Source organism: Cetorhinus maximus, chromosome 27 (assembly GCF_964194155.1).
Source record: "Cetorhinus maximus chromosome 27, sCetMax3.hap1.1, whole genome shotgun sequence".
Taxonomy (NCBI): Eukaryota; Metazoa; Chordata; class Chondrichthyes; order Lamniformes; family Cetorhinidae; genus Cetorhinus; species Cetorhinus maximus.
In genome coordinates this window covers 6,974,527-6,996,493 of record NC_135905.1, presented here as the reverse complement: position 1 = coordinate 6,996,493, position 21,967 = coordinate 6,974,527, and the positions used below count along the sequence as shown (strand labels likewise).

Genomic DNA, 21,967 nt, shown 5'->3' with positions numbered 1-21,967 from the left:
AAATCCACGCTACTTACCTCAGCCTCTCCAAATCTCGCAGCGTTCTCTGGGCAAAGCTGCTTCTTCTGAACTCTCCGTGGAGTTTATTAGTGTGACTAGCCCTAGCCGATGGGCCCTAGTTCTGGTCTCCCCCACAAGTGGAAATATTGCCTTTCCTTAAGCTGAAAGGCCTGAGCCAGGCTGCCCCACGGGTTCGCTTTCCGAGGCTATTCAATCTTTCCTAAATAGCCTCTTATTTCTGGTATCGTTCTAGTGACATGTTTTTGCACCGTCTCCAAAGTCTCTGCATTCTTTTTATAATTACGGAGATCAGAGTGTTCAATAATCTTCAGAATGACTAATAACCCAGAGGCCCAGGCGAATGCCCCGGGGGCATGAGTTCAAATCCCACCCCGGCAGCTGGCGGAGTTTAAATTCGATGAATAAACCTGGAATATAAAAATAGGCTCAGTAATGGCGACCGTGACAAGTATCACCTGGTTCACTCAGGGAAGGAAATCTGCCGTCCCTACCCTAGTCTGGCCGACATGTGACTCCAGACCCACAGCAATGTGGCTGACTCATAACTGCCCCTCCGAAACGTTCAGTTCAAGGGCATTTTCAAGGGATGGGAGAGGTCTGGAGGGTTATGGACTGGGTGCAGGTCAATGGGACGAGTGGAATAATATTTCGGCACAGACTAGAAGGGCCGAATGGCCTGTTTTCTGTGCTGTAGTGTTCTATGGTTCTATTTAGGGATGGGCAACAAATGCTGACCTTGCCAGCGACACCCTCACCCCATGAAAGAATAAATAAAAAGGCGTTCCAGCTGTGGCCTAAACTGAACTTAAAACAGAAAATGCTGGAAATACTCAGCAGGTCAGGTCCATGACCTTTACAGTTTTGCAATCTCTGTTCCTCTCCTTTCAGGTGCTGTCTGAGGGCTTGCTGGAGTTGAAGGACAGTTTCATAGGTTTACCGTGTGTGCCCTGGGTGACACAGCCCCTCTCCCTCAGAGAGCAAACACTGCCCAATACAGTCACTGCCATCCGCTCTCGCTTGACATTGTCACAACTGTGCTTCTGCCATGTTCTCTCAGTCAATGCCAAAGGAGGTTCTTTGTCAGTCGCTGCCACACTTTGTCCTTAAACTTGCTGGATTAATCACAGCCAAGGTGAGGCAGTGGTATTGTCACTGGCTCAGAGACCCAGGATAATGCTCTGGGGACTTGGGTTGAAATCCCACCATGACAGACAGAGTCAAGAGTCTAATGACCATGAAACTCATTGCTGTAAAAACCCACCTGGTTCACTGATACCCTACAGGGAAGGTAACCTGCTGTCCTTACCTGGCCTGGCCTATGTGTGACTCCAGGCCCACAGCAACGTGGTTGACTCTTAAATGCCCTCTGAATTGGCCTAGCAAGCAACTCGATTCTCAAGGGTAATTAGGGATGGGCAATAAATGCTCTGAAGGAGAGTCATTCAGGCTTGAAAGGTTAACTCTGTTTCTTGCCCCACAGGTGTTGTCAAGCTTGCTGTGTTTTTCCAGCATTTTCTGTTTTTATTTCCGACTTCCAGCGTCCACAGCATTTTGCTTTTATAACAGGGCGTTGGTGGGGCAGTGGGCGCAGAGTTGGCAGGTGGTCTGTCCAGCCTTCTTAGTGACCAGTGGGGGAGGGGATTATGGCCATGTCCAGCATTCAATTCAGGATACAGGGGAACAATCTGTGTCTCAGTTCTGGGGACAGAGGGATGAGGAGCTGTGTCCCAGGTCTCGCATGGATTCTCCGGAGCTGCGTCCAACGTCTTTAATGGATTGTGCGTAGGCCTGTGAGTTTGCAATTTGTGTTCATACTTCACCTTTGGATTTTTACTTTGACCGCAATCTAAAATCAGGTCAGCCCTTTGCTGACACAAGGAGCTGTGGCAAAATATCCCTGAGCAACATTCAAAAATATTCCCTTCAGACGCTGTCCTCAGCCCAGCACCCTGAACGAGGCCTGAATGCAGTGCTGCACGCTTTTGGAATCACAACCTTGACTGATGCAATAGTTAATCCAGCCCCGTGGCTGCCAACAACTCGAGAGGCAGCTGCTGCTCCCAGGCAGCAGAATTCACAGAGCTCAGAGCTCAGCTCAGAATTATCAACTGTCAGGGTCTCACTTCGACTGAAACCTGGGACCACCCCACCTCCCGGACCCAGATCCACATAAACGCCATGAGAGACCTCGGGTCAGACCCCAAACTACTTATAAGCTACGGTGTTTATAAAATCTTCAGGGTGACTGATAGCAAAACAGGGGTGTCTTTGTAGCATTATGGAACCTGATGGCCAGCAGATTGTGGGCTCTGAATATTCTTTGGGATGCTTTACACCACATCGTGCAATAGAATTGTGCAACAGGTTTTGTGTGTGAGCAGCACTGTCACTGGAGGCAATGGTGTAGCAGTATTGTCACTGGACTAGTAATCCAGGGTAATACTCTGGGGACCTGGGTACAAATCTCACCATGGTGGATGGGGGAATTTGAATCTAATAAAAATCTGGACTTAAAAGTCTAATCATGACCATTGTTGATTGGCATTAAAAACCCATCTGGTTCATTTATGCCCTTTAGGGAAGGAAATCTGCCCTCCTTACCTGGTCTGGCCTACATGTGACTCCAGATCCACAGCAATGTGGTTGACTCTTAAAATGCTCCCTGGGCAATTAGGGGTGGGCAATAAGTGCTGGCCTAGCCAGTGATGCCCACATCCTGTGAATGAAGAGGGGGGTGGGGGGGAAAAAAATGTGCCAACAGACGGCAAAGCCTTAATTTTGCAGAGCTGTGCACAAACTCTGTAATTATATAACACCTTATGACCTCAGGACACCCTAAAGCACTTTTCAGCCAGTGAAGTACTTTTGAACTGTAGTAGCTGTTGTACTTCAGGAAAAGCAGTGGCCATTTTGTGCACAGCAAGCCCCCACAAACAGCACTGTGAAAGCGACCATCAGTGACTGAGGGATAAATATCAGCCAGGATACTTGGCGACGGTGGTGGTGGTGGTGTGTGGGGGGGAACTCTCCTGCTCTTCTTTAAATAGTGACATTGAATTTTTTTTAACATCCACCTGAGAGGGCAGACGGGGCCTGGGTTTATTGTCACTTCAGAAAGGTGGGGATTTCCACAGTGCAGCACTCCCCCAGCTCTGCACTGGGAGTGTCAGCCTGGATCATTGTGCTAAAGTCTCTGGAATGGAGCTTGGACCCGTGGTCTTCGGACTCAGTGTTATGAGGCAAGCTCGACACCAAAGCAAGGTTAACATATATATTAAGTGCCACATAGTTTTCAATTTCAAGCCTAGAATTGTGTCACTAACTTGCTGTCATAGGGCTCCACACTTGTCAGCAGTGATGGGATCCCAGCGCTACATCAGTTTCATAGTCAACCCGGGTTGGAGTTTTAAGGGTTTTAAGCAACATTTGCTCCCGGGTCTGAGGTGGACATTGCCTCCTGTAGGCCTCACGCTGCTGCAGGCTGTACCAAGGCCACCTTCTTTCAAGGCCCAAGGCAAACTGAGCCATTCACTGACCTAGACCAGGGCGGGCGCCAGTTGAAAGCGGGATCAGCAAGATTGTGGCTGACCAGCTTCTCTTCGGAGATTTGCTAGAGTTGTTCAAAACCATGAGGAGTCTGGACGGAATAGATAGGGAGATCCTGTCCCCATTGGCAGCGGGATCGAGAACCAGAGGGGCCAGGTTTAAGGTGATTGACAAAAGAAGCCACGGCGACATGAGGAGTAACCTTGTTGTGCAGCAACTATTTAGGATCTGGAATGCGCTGCCTGAGGGTTTGCTGGAGGCAGGTTCGATCGTGGCTTTTACAGGGGATTGGATCATTATCTGAAAAGGAGAATTTAGCAGGGCTACAGGGGGGGCGGTGGGTGGTGGTGAGCGGCACTTGGTGAATGGCTCCTTCAGGGAGCCAGTAGAGACACGATGGGCTGAATGGCCTCCTTCTGTGCTGTAACCATTCTATGATTCTATTCTAAGCCCATGAATTTCAGCTCTCTCAATGGTATCTTGATTTTACTCTAGAGCTCGCCAACTCACCCACGAAACTGGAATCTTAGCTAAGGAAAGGCTTGGAGTTGGACCCCAGCATTCGGTGCCCACAACCACAGGTACATGAGGCTAAAAAACAAAACTTGATTTCACTTGGGATGGAAGGCGGTGAGAGAGGGGGAGTTTTGTACTTTGATCCCAAAACAATGGACCTCCCAGCAATTTGGTTTGTGAGTGGCAGGTGAACAAGTCACACGCTCTGTGCTTTGAAGGCAAGGAGTTGAGACGGATAAGGTACTTAGCACATTGTGTTCCAATAATGAGAAACACTAGCCTCCCATGATCTTTGATCTGTCATGATGCCCAGCATTTTGCAAAGGTCAGTGATACAACGCTCTGTGCTGGATCAGAGTGCCCTCTGGATTGTGATGGTCAGTGGCCTCAGTAATATAGTGACCACTGAGTGGCGAAGGCCATTAACACACCTGGTCTCCAGCGCCAATGTCCTCTTCGTGTCTGTCTAGGTGAACTCCTTGCGCAATGTCTGGTGACTGCTGTTCCAAGGCAACCAGCACATTGCATGTCTTGTAGTCAAAGCCTGTATACAGAAAAACACAGTCAGAGCCCAGTAACAGGTACACACACTACACAGTAAAGACCACACAGTAAAAACTACACAGTAAAAACTACACAGTAAAAACTACACAGTGAAGACCACACAGTGAAGACTATACAGTAAAAACTACACAGTAAAAACTACACAGTGAAGACCACACAGTGAAGACTACACAGCAAAGACCACAGAGTAAGACTATACAGTAAAGACCACACAGTGAAGACTATACAGTAAAGACTACACAATGAAAACTACACAGTGAAGACCACACAGTGAAGACCACACAGTGAAGATTACAAGTTTTTGAAAGTTAATAGAGGGACTTTTCTCTTTGCTTTCCCACTCTCTGGTCCCGTGATTGTTAAATCAGAAAGGTTTTTGGAGCCATATACCATTTGTACACCTGTGTCAGTAAGTGAGGACAGAGCGTTAGTGTTGAATGTGAGCAGGTGGTTACTGGTATGTGTTACTGAGGGCAGTGATGTGATTGGGGTGAGGGTTTCTGCTGGTATCAGTGAGTGACATTATTGCTGGGATGGGATGAGGCTCTGTGTTGTTGGAGGGTGAGTTTGACTGTTGCGTTATGGAAATTGATACTAACACCATGTAACTGAGCTACGCAGACTATAAGAAGCTGTGTGTTGAGTTACTGGAACTCAACTGAGATGCCACATTTGGCCAAAGCACCACTAGCAGAGATTAATCCCCCTGAGCACTGTCAATAAACGGGGTGGAGACTGCACTGAATTGACACAAGGAGAGGACCAGAGTTGGCTGTGATACCTCGCAAGGTTGGATATCACAGTCTAGACTCAAATTGTGAAGAGTGACTTGCATGGGGTACTCAGGGTTCATATTCCCCAGGGGATTAACCCCCAGCTGTATTATCAGTAAAAGAAACCCAGAAAACTGAAGATACTTTGAGGTAGTTTCCAACGTGTTTAGTCATTGAATAGATTCGATGTGGAATTATTTTGAAAAATATTTCACACTGAGTCATGAGAATTGAAACGGAGACTTTTAAATGAAGATTCCTTCAAGGTGTTAGTCTACGAGTCGAAATAAAGTTGACATTGAGTGGCTTTTCACTGACCTTTATTGGAATTATCATATCCAATGTACTGTATTGTATCCCTCACCACCTTCTGGTAATCAACAACCGCACGGGAGGTGATCTCCCCACATAACAGCACCATCCCGGTCTTGCAGACAGTCTCTGTGGGACATAGGAGGGACATGGCAATGAGCTTAGAGGCTGATCTTTTAGATTAGGAGACATTTTGATTTGTTGATCGTGATGTGGACAGGTCTCAGCTCTGGGGATTCAAGGACTTTCTATTTTGAGAACCTGGAGTCAGCATTAACCACAGCCACATCAGGTACAGTATGGTTATATACAGAGTGAAGGTTATATATAGAGTTAAATATGGTTATATACAGACTGAAGGTTATATACAGTTATATAGGGTTATATACAGTTATATATGGTTAGATACAGAGTGAAGACTATATACAGAGTTAAATATGGTTACATACAGACTGAAGGTTATATACAGAGTTATATATGGTTATATACAGTTATATCGGGTTATATACAGATTGAAGGTTATATATGGAATTATACATGGTTATATACAGAGTGAAGGTTATATACAGTTATATATGGTTATTATACAGAGTGAAGGTTATATACAGAGTTATATATGCTTATATACAGAGTGAAGGTTATATATAGAATTAAATATGGTTATATACAGAGTGAAGGTTATATATAGAGTTGTATATGGTTATATACAGAGTGAAGGCTACATACAGAGTTATATATGCTTATATATAGAATGAAGGTTATATATAGAATTATATATGGTTATATACAGAGTGAAGGTTATATACAGTTATATAGGGTTATATACAGAGTGAAGGTTATATACAGAGTTATATATGCTTATATACAGAGTTATATATGCTTATATACAGAGTTATATATGCTTATATACAGAGGTATATATGGTTATATATTGTTATATACAGAATGAGGCTCATACCATATGTCACAAAACCTCTTGTTGATTGACCCATCACTCAACACCCTCAGAGTACACTCTGTATTGTCTGTCAGAGTGAGAGGACCCAACATTTATTTGGAATTGTGGGTTGTTTTGCACATAATCCTCCAGGTCTGGGCTGAACACCCATCACATTGTCAAAAGCTTTGAGCTGGCAGAGAGAGGGCATCTGCGTCTGAGACTTCAGAAGAATTTCTTTGGCTGTAAAGCACTTTGGGACATCCTGAGGTTGTATAAGGTTCCACTTCAATGCAAGTGTTTCTTTATTTTTTTCAATGCAGGTTGGGCTCAAGCTTAAGACACACCAGAGAGGATGATGTGCCTCCCTGTTGTGATGCCCAGCACCCACAGAATCTTTGTTTTATGCAGAATGGCACAACGCTTAAAAAAAAGGAAGTTCTTTGAGTAGGCGCCCAGCCACATTCGAACACAATAGAGTTACTAGTATTGCAGGAGCAATTTATCAAAAGAAACAAATAATCTCATTTTTAAAGTTTAAAACAGCTCGATGGTCACTTGGCCTCATACAGAAGAACTTAAGAGAAGGTCATACAGCTCGTCGAACCTGCTCTGCCATTCAATAAGTTCGTGGCTGTTCTTATACCTCAACTCCCACCTTCCTGTCCTATCCCCATATCCCCTGAATCCCTTCGTGTCTAACAATCTCCCTCTCTCTGTAATCGCCTCCAACCCCACAACTCTCCGAGATATCTGTGCTCCTCTAATTCTGGCCTCTTGTCTATCCTGATTTTAGCCACTCCACCATCGGTGACCGTTGCATCTGTTGTGTTATTTCTTCTGATTGGCTCAATTCTGTAGTGTCTTCCTTCAGCTACTTTCTAATTGGTTATCCTCTGCTTTGGTGAACTCAATGACATTGCGCAGACGGTAATCAGTCACATTGCATAATCCCCTACATTCGATTAAGAACGACAAGCTCCATTCACTAATCACAGGCTCTACCTCCGCCAGGCTCTCAAATCCAGGGAAGGCCCAGTGATGACTTTATCAAAGTTTAGAGGACCCTAAGGCTCTATTGACCAAGGCAGCTGATTCAAATTTAGAGGCAGGAAGCTAAATAATGTCAGACAAGAATGTTCAGTGTGTTAAACGGGCTGCCCAGGGAAGTATTGTGCTTTCAAAGAGACCAGAGGGGTCACTGCCCTCTCACCCAGCTCAAGGCCTCTGTCATGCTATGTCGTGGCACAGCCTTGAACCTTCCAATAATTTCCAGACCAGACAGAATCTGAGCCTGAGTGCCCGGTTTGGGGCAAGTCTACATTTTTAAAAGAAGGGTTCAAACCAGCCTGAACCTTCCTGGGGTAAGATTCCTGGTTACTGTACTCCACTGGGAGCACGACACAATTGAAATGATAGATGCATCATTTATAGGTAGTGCAATAATTAAGTTGCACAGGGCATTATAGCCTTGTTCTGAGCTGGACTAGAAGCTCCAGCTTGACCTCTGACCTTCCCCTAGATATGCACGCCCCTGGGATTGGCCAGTCTACACTGCCAATCAAATCAGCCGTGTTTAGAAATTTACCTCGCCCACACGGTGGATCAGCCAGGCCCTTGCTCTACCGATCTGAGTTTTCGCCAAGGGAATGAGCAACGGAAACTGGGTTTGTTCGCAGGTCAGAAACCCATCTCCGTGGGCGTTGAAGGTTTTCAAGTGGATAACCCTGTGATTGGCACGGAGATGGGTTTCTTGTACAATTAAGGGTGGTAGCCAGAGCCTTGAAGCTGGAGGGCCAATCAGAGGCCTTCCAACTACGACGAACCACACAGCTGCAGCACAAGGTAAGTAACTGGGCAAACACCTGAACCAATAGGTGCCTACATGGTGGCCTTTAGCTGTATCCCCAGGGAGGGCAGGGAGGGCCTGGAGGCCTGCCAGGTGCATTGGCTGCCCAGCCCGCCATTGGGTGCCTGCCTCCAGGCAGCTGGTCTTCCCCCTGACCCATTGGGAAGCTGGAGGTCAACTTGGAAAATCCCAGTCAGCATCCTCAACCCACCTTTAACAACCCGGCCTTGTTAATTGTCTGCCCGCCATGTGGGGCCCTCCCTGGCCTCAAACTTGTCTCCTCCAAAAGATCCAGCGCTGGAAACACCGTCCAACAACGGACACGTTGCCTGGTGCTGGTATTTTCAGGCCTTCCCCCTAGTGCCACCAACTCCCTCCACACCCCCCAACCCCCCCACCAGCCTCCACCATTCTCACCTTTGAGGGTCACTGAAAATTCAGCCCCAGGACCATTTCTCGTAGGTAATGTGTCAATGTTTATGAGAATAACTTTAATGAGCATTTCATGTCTCGTGCTGAGACAGGGTGTGCAAGAAGCAGCATGAGTTTAGCTGGCTTAACTGGGTCTCAGCCCTCACATGCTGAATTCCAAGCTGCATTCCCTAAAATACACAACATTTCCAGCACAGAAACAGGCCATTTCAGCCCAGAAGGCCTCATAGAGTTATACAGCACACAAACAGGCCCTTTGGCCCATCTAGTCCATGCTGGCCATCAAGCATCTATCTACTCTAATCCCATTTTCCAGCACTTGGCCCATAGCCCTGTATGCTATGGCGTTTCAAGTGCTTATCTAAATACTTCTTCAATGTTGTGAGGGCTCCTGCCTCTACTACCCCCTCAGGGACTGTGTTCCAGATTCCAACCACCCTCTGGGTGAAAAAAACCTTTCCTCAAATCCCCTCTAAAACTCCTGCCCCTTACCTTCAATCTATGTCCCCTGGTTATTGACACCTCCGCTAAGGGGAAAAGTTTCTTCCTATCTACCCTATCTATGCCCCTCAATCAGGTCCCCCCTCAACCTCCTCTGCTCTAAGGAAAACAACCCTGGCCTATCCGGTCTCTCCTGATAGCTGATTGTTGGGTTTATGCTCCATATGAACCTCCTCTGGCAATACTTCATCCCACCTGTCAACATATCCACCTATTCTTTTGTCCCAAGTGGATTTCTTCATAAACGCATCGACGCTATTCACCTCAATCACTCCTTGTAGTGGCAAGTTTCATATTCTCATCACTCTCTGGGTAAAGAGGTTTCTCCTGAATTCCCTTTTGGATTCTTTTTTCATTCATTCAAGGGGTGTGGGCTTCGCTGGCTGGGCCAGCATTTATTGCCCATCCCTAGTTGCCTAGTTATTAGTGACTAGTGACTTAGTTATAGTGACTAGTTATTAGTGATGATCATATTTATGGGCCCGAGCTTTGCGTTCCCACGCGAGTGGTAGCATCTTTTCTATGTCGACTCTATCAAACTCCTTCATGATTTGAGAGACCTCTATCAGGTCACCCCCTCAGCCTTGCCTTCTCCAGAGAAGAGGATATTGAACCCTGTTTTGCGCTGAATTGCAATTTAATACCACCGCTGTAATGTGGAGTTTATCTCAAATCCTTCCTGGGTCCAACAGACCAATGTCTGACAACATCTCGTTGTGCTAGCCTGGTAATGATACAGTTCACTTACCACATGCAACCTTGGCATCGGGGTCCTGCTTCAGATGGGCATCCAACACTGCATCACTGATCTGATCACAGATCTTATCTGAAGAAGAGAAGACGGTATTAATGTCAGCAACAATTTGAATTTGTCTAAGTGGTTGCAACATTGGAATATCCTAAGGTAATGGGATGCGGAGGGACGCTGGGTCAGGAAGAGGGAGGTTTGGGATAGCCCAGGAGAAGTGGCGGATTTAGGAATGATGTTGAAAGAGGGAGACAGGGATGGGTCTGCAGGACAATATCACACCTGCGTACAGCCCTGTGTACCAGCCTGAGGCCCGAGAGTGCCTGAGGTTCCGGACGTGTACCTATGAAGGAGTGGAGGAGGGAGCTTGCTATGAGTGGGGTCTTTAACATTATGAAGATCCAAATGAATCAGAGTGTTTACCAGGAACTTTCCTTTAGTGGGGTAAAGGGGTCACTTAAAAGACCCTACAGATAGATGGGAGCAGCATTAGTCGACTTGGCAGGTTCCGCAATTTCACCATCCCTCCCCGGGTGGTCAGCATTGATATATTTTGCCAGGAGGGTGGCAGGAATGTCCCTGTCTGACAGAAGCGAGGGCCCCAGCCCCATTCTATTCCCTGCGACAGACGGCACACGTTCACTGCTGGGCTCCTCATTCACCCAGAGGGGAAAACCAGCTCGGGCCAGTTTGAAACCAGTTCCGCACCCGGGTGGCCTATCATGGCCATAAACTGGTTCCAATCTGGCTTGAACTGGGCTTCACTGGAGGCAACCAGGAGACTGGTGGATCTACTGGTCTCGTCTGAAATCCAGTTCAAGCCCAGTTCCTGAGTTGGCACCAGTTGTTTGCAGATGACTTAGCGGACTTTAAGGCACTTTTTTTCTCCTCGTGACTGTGCGTGTCCTAATGTTGAAATCTATGTGCCCTGTATGCTTTATGTTCCTATTTTCCCATTTCTTTCAGACACCCCCCCATGGACATGGATTGCAGAACCGGAACGATCAGACCCTTGGGTTTGCCGATCCTCTGTCTTACAGGTCTGAGCGGAGCAGGGAGGGTAAAGCCTATGGAAAAAGCAATGGGGTAAATTACAGGATAAAGGAGCACATTTCAATGCCAGTTTAAGACGCGGAATCACTAAAGGACAGAGACAGATCCCGCTCATTTGTCTCTCCCTGCTCCCAGCCTGCAGCTGTTTGACATGTTGCTCCCAGCTTTCTCCCATCCCGAGCTGCAGACGCTGCCTGGCACTGGGAGCTGCTTCACAGGTTCTCAAGAGCCTCCCTAACAGGCCACTCTTCACGTGCTGGACCAAGGCAGGGAGAGGTGAGCTGTTTGACCCCAAGGGCAAGCGCAGCTCTCTTCCAATTTCCACCCGATGTAGCTGGACCCAGAGGGCAGGGATCAGGTTAGGGCAGCGCTGGGTGAGTTTACCCCCTCCAGTGGCCCAGGGTCGCGCTTGAGATTGACCTTAGGGCCACAAACTGATGCCTGAATGAATGAACTAACGGAGCACAGACTGGGAAAGCTTCACTCTTACCACTCGTCACCCGCTCTGCTAGTTTTCCTGGGTTTCCAATGTGGAATGAGTCAAAGGAAACGGCACAACTCCCCCTTGGCCCGAGTTTTCAGCTCAGCGGGTGGGCACGATCGGGTGGGGCCTGAGAGCCGTCGGGAAGTGGACCCCCGAGCGCGATCGGCCCCCCTCCTCCCCCACCGCGATTTCACGCTGGCTGGCTGGCCAATCAACGGCCAGTGTGAAACGTGCGCTGACAGGCTCAGCACTGCCGGGGTGGGGGGGGCAGGAAGAGGGCGGGCGATGACGTTAATGTGGGCGCAGACCAACGCTGGCAGAAAGATCCCCGGGAGCAGGGAACTGGCCTCGGGGAGCTGGAGACCCGAAACAGCAAAAATAAAGGTTTCAAAAGCTGAGGGACAGTGGCCCTGCATCGTAATCAGCCGCCTGAAAATTTAGCCACTGAAAATGCTGCCCGGGGAAATGTATTTATATTTCGTTTCGTCACGGAAATCTCATCCTGCCCGCCAGGTTTGATGAACAATGCAAAGGCCCCTTGGCCCCGTGAGGTTGGACGGGCTGCGCAAAATGACAGACAATTGCACCATTAACGGGCTTAATTGCCCTCTTAATTGTCGAGCGGGCACGCTTCCCAGTTTTGTCTGCGCCCGCCGACCCGGAATATCGCGGGAGCGCGGGATGAGGTTGGGATGCTCGCCCGGTGTCATCTCGCGCGATTTCACGCCCGATCGGGTCGGGCGCACTCCCGCTGGACCAGCGCGAAATTCAGCCCAATTTCGGTAACAGTTCACGTTGTTAGAAATTTACAGCAAATCGTTTTTTATCTTCACCTTGGTTTTCACAATGAAAATGCACCAAGATCCCTCAGCCCTCGGAGGGTTAATACTCGGTCATTAACGATACCTGGCGTTTTCCAGCCAGAGTGTTTTTAAAATTCATTCTCAGGGTGTGAACTAGGTCAGCACTTATTACCTATCCCTAGTTGCCCCTTGAGGAGGTGTGCCCTCTCGAAAGGCTGCAGTCTATGTCCTCCCACAGGAAGGGAGTGTCAGCATTTTGACCCGGCGACAGTGAAGGAATGGGGATTCTTTCCCAAGTCAGGATGGCGAGTGACTTAGAGGGGAACTCGCGGGTGGTGGCATTGCCAATGCTCCTGTCTTTTTATGCAGTGGAGGTGCTGTCGAAGAAGCCTTAGCGAGTGCTGTGCGTCTTGTGGATAGTAAATACCCACCGTCAGTCTTGCGATGTGTAAGTGTTCAACCTACGTTAAGCTGATTCAGCTACTGTATGAGAAGTGTATGGTGCAGAACGCCAGGTGGTGTGTGCAGTATACTGCACCTCTCAGTTACATTACATACCATCACAAGACACTCCGAGCACAGATACACATGCATCTGCAAGTTTCTAAACATGGTACCATTGATAGACAAGCACTTACTACCTCCTGCTAAGACAGACCCGTGTTGACTAGCTGCCAGGGAGACTGATCCACATTTGGGATATCAGATCAGTCACCAGGCTGTCAGGAGAGAGAGGATTGAGTAATCCTATCGTTCAGAGTCCATTAATCAATTGCCTGTGGCAGTACCCGAATTCACACATCAGGAGAGAGCCCCTCCTGTCCCACTCCTTTTCCGGACCGGCCCTGCAGGACTGAGAGGTGAGCTCAGATGGGCAGGTGAAGCCTGGCTCCCGTAGCTCAGCAGGTAGTACCTTTACTCCTGAGCCAGGTGACTGTAGGCCTCAAGCCTCACTCCAGAGACCCAAGCACAAATGTCTAGGCTGAGACTCCAATGCAGTAGAGGGAGTGCAGCACTGTCAGAGGTGCTGTCTTTTCCTTCCCTTTAGTCTTTGATGGGATGTGGGCCTCGCTGGCAAGGCCAGCATTTGTTGGCCATCCCTAATTGCCCTTGAACTGAGTGGATTGCTAGGCCATTTCAGAGGGCAGTTAAGAGTCAACTACATTGCTGTGGGTCAGGAGTCACATGTAGGCCAGACCAGGTAAGGATGGCAAATTTCCTTCCCTAAAGGACATTAATGGACAAAATGGGTCTTAACAACAATCGGTGAAAGCCTCCTTACTGAGACTAGCTTTCAATTCTAGATTTATTGAATTCAAATCCCACCAGCTGCCGTGATGGGATTTGAACCCATGCCCCACCCCCCTGCCCCCCCTGACCACCCCCCCCAACCCCTCCACCCCCCACGACCACCCTCCCACCCCCACCCCCGACCACCCCCCCAACCACCCCCACCCCCCTGCCCCCCCTGACCACCCTCCCCACCCCTCCACCCCACCCGACCACAATCCCTCCCCCCCAAGCTTGAGCCTTGTTTTAAGATTACAAGTCCAGTCACATTAAGACCACACCACCATGTCCTCTCAATATTCACCCATTATACTCATTATAACCAAACCCACTCCTGTTAACATCCCCACATGATTAGGATGAGAAGTTAAATCAAAGCCTCCTCTGTCCTCTCAGAGGGATGGAAGTGTTCCCATGGTAACTAGTTGAAGGAGAGCAGGGGAGTTTTCCCCAGTGTCCTGGCCAATATTTATTCCTAACCGAACATCACTCAAGAAACAGATTATCTCACCATAACCACACCTGCTGCTTGTGGGACCTTGCAAGTTGGCCACCATGTTTTCTTACATTAACAACAATGACTACTCTTCAAAATCTACTCGACTGGCTGTAAAGCGCTTTGGGACATCCTGAGGTTGTGAAAGATGCTATATGAATGTAAGTTCTTTTTCAAGGATGTGGTGCTCCGAGTATCAGCCAAAGCCCCAGCTCCTACTCACTAACGAGTCCTGTGGGGAATGTTAGCAGGAGCGGGTTTGGTTGTAACGGATGAATATTGGGCAGTCAATCACTGTCTGGGGCCTGGTTGCAGTGCAGGAGGGCAACTGATGCACAGAGGATTGTTCCCTGGCTTAATGCTGGTGCCTTGGGTGTGTGGGGTGTTGGGGGGGGTGGGGCTGGGGGAGGTGGGTGGAATAAGAATTTAGGATTGCAGGGTACACTAGGATCCATAGCCGGAAGAGGGCACAGATCTGCCCTGTCCTGAGACCCTGGACATCCTTCAAACACCACCCAATGCCATGTGGCGCTATTGGCAGTTGGGGCACAGAAAGTCACCTGACTTTTAGAAACTGCAAAAAATGCTGCTGAATCTCGTCCGGGAATTCTCAGAGCAGCAGAGCGCCCCTATTAATAGAGGACGACGTTCCTAGGAGAGATTTTGTTTCAGAATTCCACATAGCAGATAGCAAGACACTTTTAACACAAGACTGCAGCAGCAACAACAAAAAAATGAACAACCAAGCCACTGGGGTTGGTGAGGAAGCGGAGACTGAGATTTCACTCCAGGTTGGATCCGGGTTCCTAGCTTGCATAGAACCTGATGCCTGTTATACATCCCTACTGTGTGTAACACCTGAGAACTGGGGATGAGTTGCATGGTAACCTGCCCCCAGTATCAGAGCGGATTCCAGTGCCAGTTCCTGATGTGGGTCCTGGAAGCTGAATCACTTCACAGAAGGAGGCAAAGTCAAAATCGCTCCAATCCTTTTCCGAAACAACCCATTTAGGTTCCTAGGAAATTTGGCCAGGTTTTTGGATTTGTACTACTGTGCCTTGTTTTTTTTTACTCTGAAGCCTCTGATACTTGTTGGGGTGGAGTAGGATGAACACTGATAGGACACCCTCCCCTCGCAACACCCTTTCCCCTGCAGTTCCCCACCTGTGGCTCTGTTCTTTAAGACTGGGGGTGGGGGGGGCGGTGATGGTGCAGATAGTCCTGGGACCCTCGTTATGCTGGTGTTCCATGTGACAGAGCAAAACCCTTACTGGAGACCAAACATGATTGGCTGCATAGACCAGGGTATTGCATGGGTCTACAAAGACCTTTCCACTGGAATCCACCCACCCCCATGTTAGCTCACATGCACCTCCTTCCTCACTATGTTTTCTACAGGGAGAAAGCTCCTCCTCCCTTGAACAGTACATTCAGTTCTGAGGACTGCACCTCAGTAAAGGAAAGGTTAGTCTTGGAGGGAGTGCAGTGCAGGTTCCCCAGTTTGATAAAAAGGTTTAATAAAAAGAACAGTTTGCATAGACCAGGCTTGTGTACTACAAAAGAGGCAGCACAGACTTGATGGCCTGAGTGGCCTCCTGTGATGTATGATTTCAATCACTCGGGCAAAAAGAGTCTTATGGACTCGAAACGTTAACTCTGCTTCTCTCTCCACAGATGCTGCCAGACCCGCTGAGTTTTTCCAGCATTTTGTTTCTTTATTTGAGGAAAAAGGGATGGGTAATAAGGTTAACCTTCCCAGTAACCTCACAACCTGAGATGTATATTTAAAATAAACTCAAAAGGTTGTAGAGCTAGGTGTTTCCATCCCCATTCTGTTGGAAACTGCGTACTCCAAAAGAGCAGGATAAGGTGATGATGGTGGACCCAGGCCTTACAATCATTACGTGTGAAGGCGCACTTCTCTACAGTGTGTCGATACAGAGATACATCATACATTTGTAAAGGCTTGTCAGCTGGCTCTTTGTTTAAAAATTCATTCCTGTAGGTGAATGGTGCTAGCCAGATCCAAGCCTATTGCCCAACCCCCAAGTGGCTGGTGCTGAGCTCCCTTTTTGGATGCGTGCTTTGTCATATTCACGCAATAAGAACTTACGAGCTAAATGTGAACTTATGAAGTAGCAACCTGAAATGGGCACTTTCCTGTAAAACAAAATGGAGTTGAGAGGTCAGGTGACCTTTCCTTCCCTGCCAATACACATGGAACTGCAAGCACCTTGAGTTAATCTTCAGGTCTGGACAAGTTTTTATGAAGCCATTAAAATGCAAGTAACTCTTGTGGTTAATGGCTGCACCTCTACAACTAATTAAAAAGGCTGGTTTCACAATACTGTTTGCAGACTCTTCAACTCCAAAGTTGAAATCCAGAAATTGGGTGCTAAAAGTTCTATCTTATCAAGATGGAATGTGGATGACCATGGCCCAGCCATCAGAAACTAGTTAAGAGGACAATGGGAAGAGATGCTCTGGTCACATGACAGAAACTAGGTTTCTGATAGGGGGATTTAATAAGGTGTCTTCTGAGCAGACAAGAGAAACATCTAGACCAACGAAGGAAAAACACCTTGCTTAAGAAATGCCAGTAGGGAGAGACTCATGTTGACCTTGACCTCCCTACCTGAGGAACCGGACCAGGGTTTTGCTACAGGCCTTTGCTATAGCACCTTGATCGGAATGGAACAAGAGAAACCTGCTATTGCAAATGTTAAACAACAGCACATCTGTCTTTCTACAACTCCAGACTCTTTCCTTCAGTGAACATAAAGCATTACAGACCAGCATCATTTCAAGTCTTCACCCCAGGAAAAAGCAAGTGTAACGGAGAATGCTTGAAATCCTAAGGCCTAAAAATATGTAACCATAATCTGTTCTTGAGTGGGTGTGTGTATATCTGTGTGAGAGTGGGTGTGCGTGTGTGTATCTGTGCAAGTGTGAGAGTGGGTGTGTGTGTGTGTCTGTGTGACTGTGTGAGTGGGGGCGCGTGTGTGTAGCTATGTGTGTGAGAGTGTGTGTGTATCTGTGTGACTGTGAGATTGGGTATGTTTGTGGGTGTGTGTGTGTATCTGTGTGAGTGTGAAAGTGGGTATGTGTGTGGATGTGTGTTTATGTGTGTGAGAGAGTGCGTCTGTGTGTGTGTATGTATGTGTATCTGTGTGAGTGTGTGTGTGTATCTGTGTGAGTGTGAGATTGGGTATGTGTGTGGGCGTGTGTTTGTGTGTGAAAGTGTGTGTGTGTATCTGTGCGAGTGTGAGTGTGTGTGTGTGTGTGTATGTATGTGTATCTGTGCGAGTGTGTGTGTGTATCTGTGTGAGTGTGAGATTGGGTATGTGTGTGGGCGTGTGTTTGTGTGTGAAAGTGTGTGTGTGTATCTGTGCGAGTGTGAGTGTGTGTGTGTGTGAGAGTGGGTGTGAGAGTGTGTGTGCGTATCTGTGTGAGAGTGGGTGTGAGAGTGTGAGATTGGTATGTGTGTGGGTGTGTGTTTGTGTGTGAAAGTGTGTGTGTGTATCTGTGCGAGTGTGAGCGTGTGTATCTGTCTGAGAGTGGGTGTGAGAGTGTGTGTGTATCTGTGTGAGTGTGAGATTGGTATGTGTGTGGGTGTGTGGGTGTGTGTGTGTGGGTGTGTGTGTGAAAGTTTGTGTATCTGTGTGAGTGTGAGATTGGTATGTGTGTGGGTGTGTGTGTGTGGGTGTGTGTGTGTGTGTGAAAGTGTGTGTACCTGTGTAAGTGTGAGTGTGTGTGTGTGTGTGTGTCTGTGCGAGTGGGTGTGTATCTGTGTGAGTGTGAAAGTGCCCTGTAGTTGCATATATTTGGGTGCTGAATAATAAATACTTACCCTTCTTCCAGAACTTACGAGAGAGCCTGTCGTTTGTCTGCTCCTCGTGGTTACAGCGCTCCGGGGTTGAAACGTTTTTTAAAACATTTTGGTCAGAGGAGAAGCTACAAAAAAGGGAAACCAACCCTATCATCTGTCCCCTGCCCGTAACAGCATCTTTGATACAACGGAGTGACTGATGGTAGGTGTGAGTCAACTGGAGTAGCCTGTGTCCCAGGCCAGGTGGGAACAACAGGTTTCCTTCCAGAAGTGAACTGGTTAGGACTTTATGAAGATCTAACAGTTTCATGGTTACTTGAGCTCATGTTTTCTGGGTTAGTCCTAGCCTCTGGATCACTAGTTCAGTAACAAAACCACCACACTACCATTCTCCTGGGTGTGGTCTACTTGAAGGACATGGTGTCAAACAAAAAGTAAACATCCAAGGCAAAGCAGAGAGAAAGGGAGGAAATGCATGGTCAAGTGGTCAAAGGATGTGTTAGTTATATTTGGTCCACATACTATAACCAAACCTTACTCTGCAGTTTCTGGTGAGATTGTTGTGTATCTTTTGACTCTGTGCCAATGCTCGTTGCTTCGTGCATCTGGCATTGTAGATGGTGATCATTGCCTACCAAGCTCTTCAGGTAATGGTTTAGTTCACCATGAAGCTATGGCAAGGAAAGACTTTAGCCTCTGTTCCACTCCAAGACCTGCAGCTAGATCCTGGAGGGTGCTGCCCAGTGCTGGCAGACAAGGCCCCGAAAAACTCAAGCCATATGGCAAAGGCAGGAAGCCTTGACCCACCCGGCTCCCGCCAAAGAAAGAGACAGTGGAGGTGGAACACTGAGGAGGAGAACGCCCAAAACTGCTCGACATTGCGAGGAGGGGCAAATGTGAAACACCAAATTGCTCAGTCTGTAAAAATAAAAGAGACTGGAAATGTCCTCATTTGCATTGTTCACCTCCAGTCCATGGAGAGAAACACCCTGGAAATTTCCTGGGATTATATTTGTCTGAACCGTCTCCCCAGTGACAGGGCACAACACCATCAGTTCAAAGCCTCCGAACCCCGAAATAGCGTTGGTTCAGGACCATCAAAGGACACCCAAGGCAGTGGAGACAGGAAAATCAGGCTCATCCTGTGCCCCAGTGCAGGTACAGTCATACCCCCTCCCCAGCACCGAAGCTGTCACTTCCTGTCCCCAATATAGACAGACGCTGTCACTTCCTGTCCCCAATATAGACAGACGCTGTCACTTCCTGTCCCCAATATAGACAGACGCTGTCACTTCCTGTCCCCAATATTGACAGACGCTGTCACTTCCTGTCCCCAATATTGACAGACGCTGTCACTTCCTGTCCCCAATATTGACAGACGCTGTCATTTCCTGTCCCCAATATAGATAGACGCTGTCATTTCCTGTCCCCAATATAGGTAGGCGCTGTCATTTCCTGTCCCCAATATAGACAGACGCTGTCACTTCCTGTCCCGATATCGACAGTGTCACATGCTATCTGATGGATACTGACTGACAATCATCAGCTTGGCTCAGTGATATTGCTCACCTCTGTGACAGGAGGTCCTGGGTTCAAGACCTGCTCCAGCAGCGGCTCGGCTGAGACTTTGATGCAGTCCCAACCCTCCTGGAGACCGGGAGTTTCCCAGAATCAGGGTATCCTCCCCCTAATTGCTGCCTGCAGCCTGGGACTTCAGCAAGTTAAATTTTTCCTGCATCCAGTTGGATGGTGTCACCTGCAAAGCCTCAGCTGTGTGGAGGCAGCTGGGAGTGGTGGTGGGGAGTCTGGGATCAGGCAGGGGAGGAGGTCTAGGCAATTAGAGCAGGTTCGACAGTTGGGGGAATCTCAGCCATAGGGCATGTTCCGGCAATCGGGGCAATTGGAGGGGCTCAGTGATTAGAGGGTCTTCAGTTTTGCCTCTTCGCCTTCTCACTGGTGGCCTCCTGAATCTTGGAATGTCTCACACAAGAGCTGTGGGCTCAAAGGTTAGGCGGTTAAGATCTGACATGGGGCTGGGTGTCACATGCTCAGAATGTCACGTGACTAAACCTCCAGGAATGCTTCCAGCCAGAGTTGGCAACCCGAGTGCAGTTGCTGAGTGAGTGCTGTGCTGTTGGAATTGCCGCCCCCTTCAGGTGATAGGCTGAAGTTCGACCTGTTCAGGTGGATGCAAGAACCATATGGTGAGGAAGAGTTTGCTTAGTGCTCTGGACATTCATCCCTCAAGCGACACCGTTAGAGTGGACTAACTACTTCATTCATCTGATCTACAGTTTGTCACTCCCTGCATTGTACATACTTTCTTACAGAACCACACTGACAACCTCAAATAGTTTTGTGGTCACATTTTGGGACTTGATGGTGTGAAACGCACTTTATAAATATAAATTCTTGCCTTCTTTATACCCCCCGCCCCAGACACTGACACTAAAGCCCCATGTTTCCATGTTTATGTCAGATCTTTCTCCAGAGACACTGTGCAATCACTGGACAGCAGTGTCCATGTGCTGTGCATTAGACTTACAAGCACTGTCACATACACCCTCTTCCCATCAAGAGTTGTTTGTGTGATATTCTGAAGAATCATATTGGACTCGTAAAGTTAACTCGGTCTCTTTCTCCACAGATGCTGCCAGACCTGCTGAGTTTTGTGCAATATTATCTGTTTTTGTTTGAATGCTCCATCGGCAACCAAACACCCATCCCACTTCCCCCCCGCCCCCACCAAACAATCATGGTTTATTAGGTATTCCTCTCCCCTCCCCCTGCCCAATATTTGGAGCACAAATATCATTGCCTATGTTAACAGCTGTCTGGTAAATGCATTGTGATTTTTACCAGAAGGTTCAAGGGGGGGGTTCAAGTCCCACTCCAGGCCTCGAGTGCAAAAGTAAATCTAGGCTGACGCGCCCAAGGGCAGGACTGGGGGAGTGCTGATCGGTCAGAGGTGCCATCTTTCAGATGAGACGTTAAATCGAGGTCCCGCCTGCCCGCTCAGGCGGACGTTAAAGATCCCTTGGCACTATTCTGAAGAAGAGCAGGAGGGTTCTTCCTGGGGTCAATATTTATCCCACAATCAGCCTCACACACAAACACGCAAAAAAAAAAAAACCAGGTTAGCTGGTCATTATCGTTGTTTTGTGGGATCTTGCTGTGCACCAATTGGCTCCCCTGTTTCCTACCTTAACAACAGCGATTGCGCTCTTAAAAAAAAAGTACTGAATGGGTTTTAAAGCGCTTTGGGGGCATCCTTGAAGTCACAAAAAGCACCATAGAAATGCAAGTCTTTTTTTTCTACATACCAGGATGTCCCTCTCCCACAGACTCTGAAGTGAACATGAAAGTCCCTTCATCGTGTATGATGTTGTCATGGATACCATTCACCGGCTGAGTCATATTTAGAGCTAGGAAGGGTAGCAGGTGTTCCGATTTCAGCGGGATTCCCTGGTCCTTGTCCCTTTAGTCAGGAGGTGGGGGGCAAGAGAATCCCCGATCTCCTGAATCCAGAACTATAGCCGGGTGGAATTGTGTGGCTCCTATATAAGACTAAGAGAATGTTAACATCATGTGAGGTTCTAAGTGAGCGGGGAGGTATTGTTCTGTGAGGTGCAGAGGCAGGTCCACTGCAAGCCAGGACAATCAACTACAGGAGGCTGCACGAGCAGTACACACCCATCGGCATCCATCTCGTTATGCCCTAGCCAACTCTACTTAATTGGCGGCCAATGTTTCTTAATTATTGCTAATCATTTGTGATATTTCAGGCTAGACCTCCCCCCCTCACTATTTTGC

General features: G+C 48.0%; 1 protein-coding gene across 1 annotated transcript in view; it reads right to left on the bottom strand.

The window, feature by feature from the left end:
- Window positions 1–21,701, bottom strand: part of LOC144668514 (S-adenosylmethionine synthase-like) — a 34,800-nt gene extending 13,099 nt beyond the window's left edge. Inside the window, exons 1-4 of the mRNA XM_078530608.1 lie at window positions 21,478–21,701; window positions 10,200–10,277; window positions 5,739–5,861; window positions 4,515–4,627 (exon numbers count right to left, since the gene is read on the bottom strand). Of these exons, the coding sequence (XP_078386734.1) occupies window positions 4,515–4,627; window positions 5,739–5,861; window positions 10,200–10,277; window positions 21,478–21,571 (408 nt within the window). The 5' untranslated portion in view covers window positions 21,572–21,701. The remainder of the gene's footprint in view (window positions 1–4,514; window positions 4,628–5,738; window positions 5,862–10,199; window positions 10,278–21,477) is intronic.
- Between the last annotated feature and the right edge of the window lie 266 nt (window positions 21,702–21,967).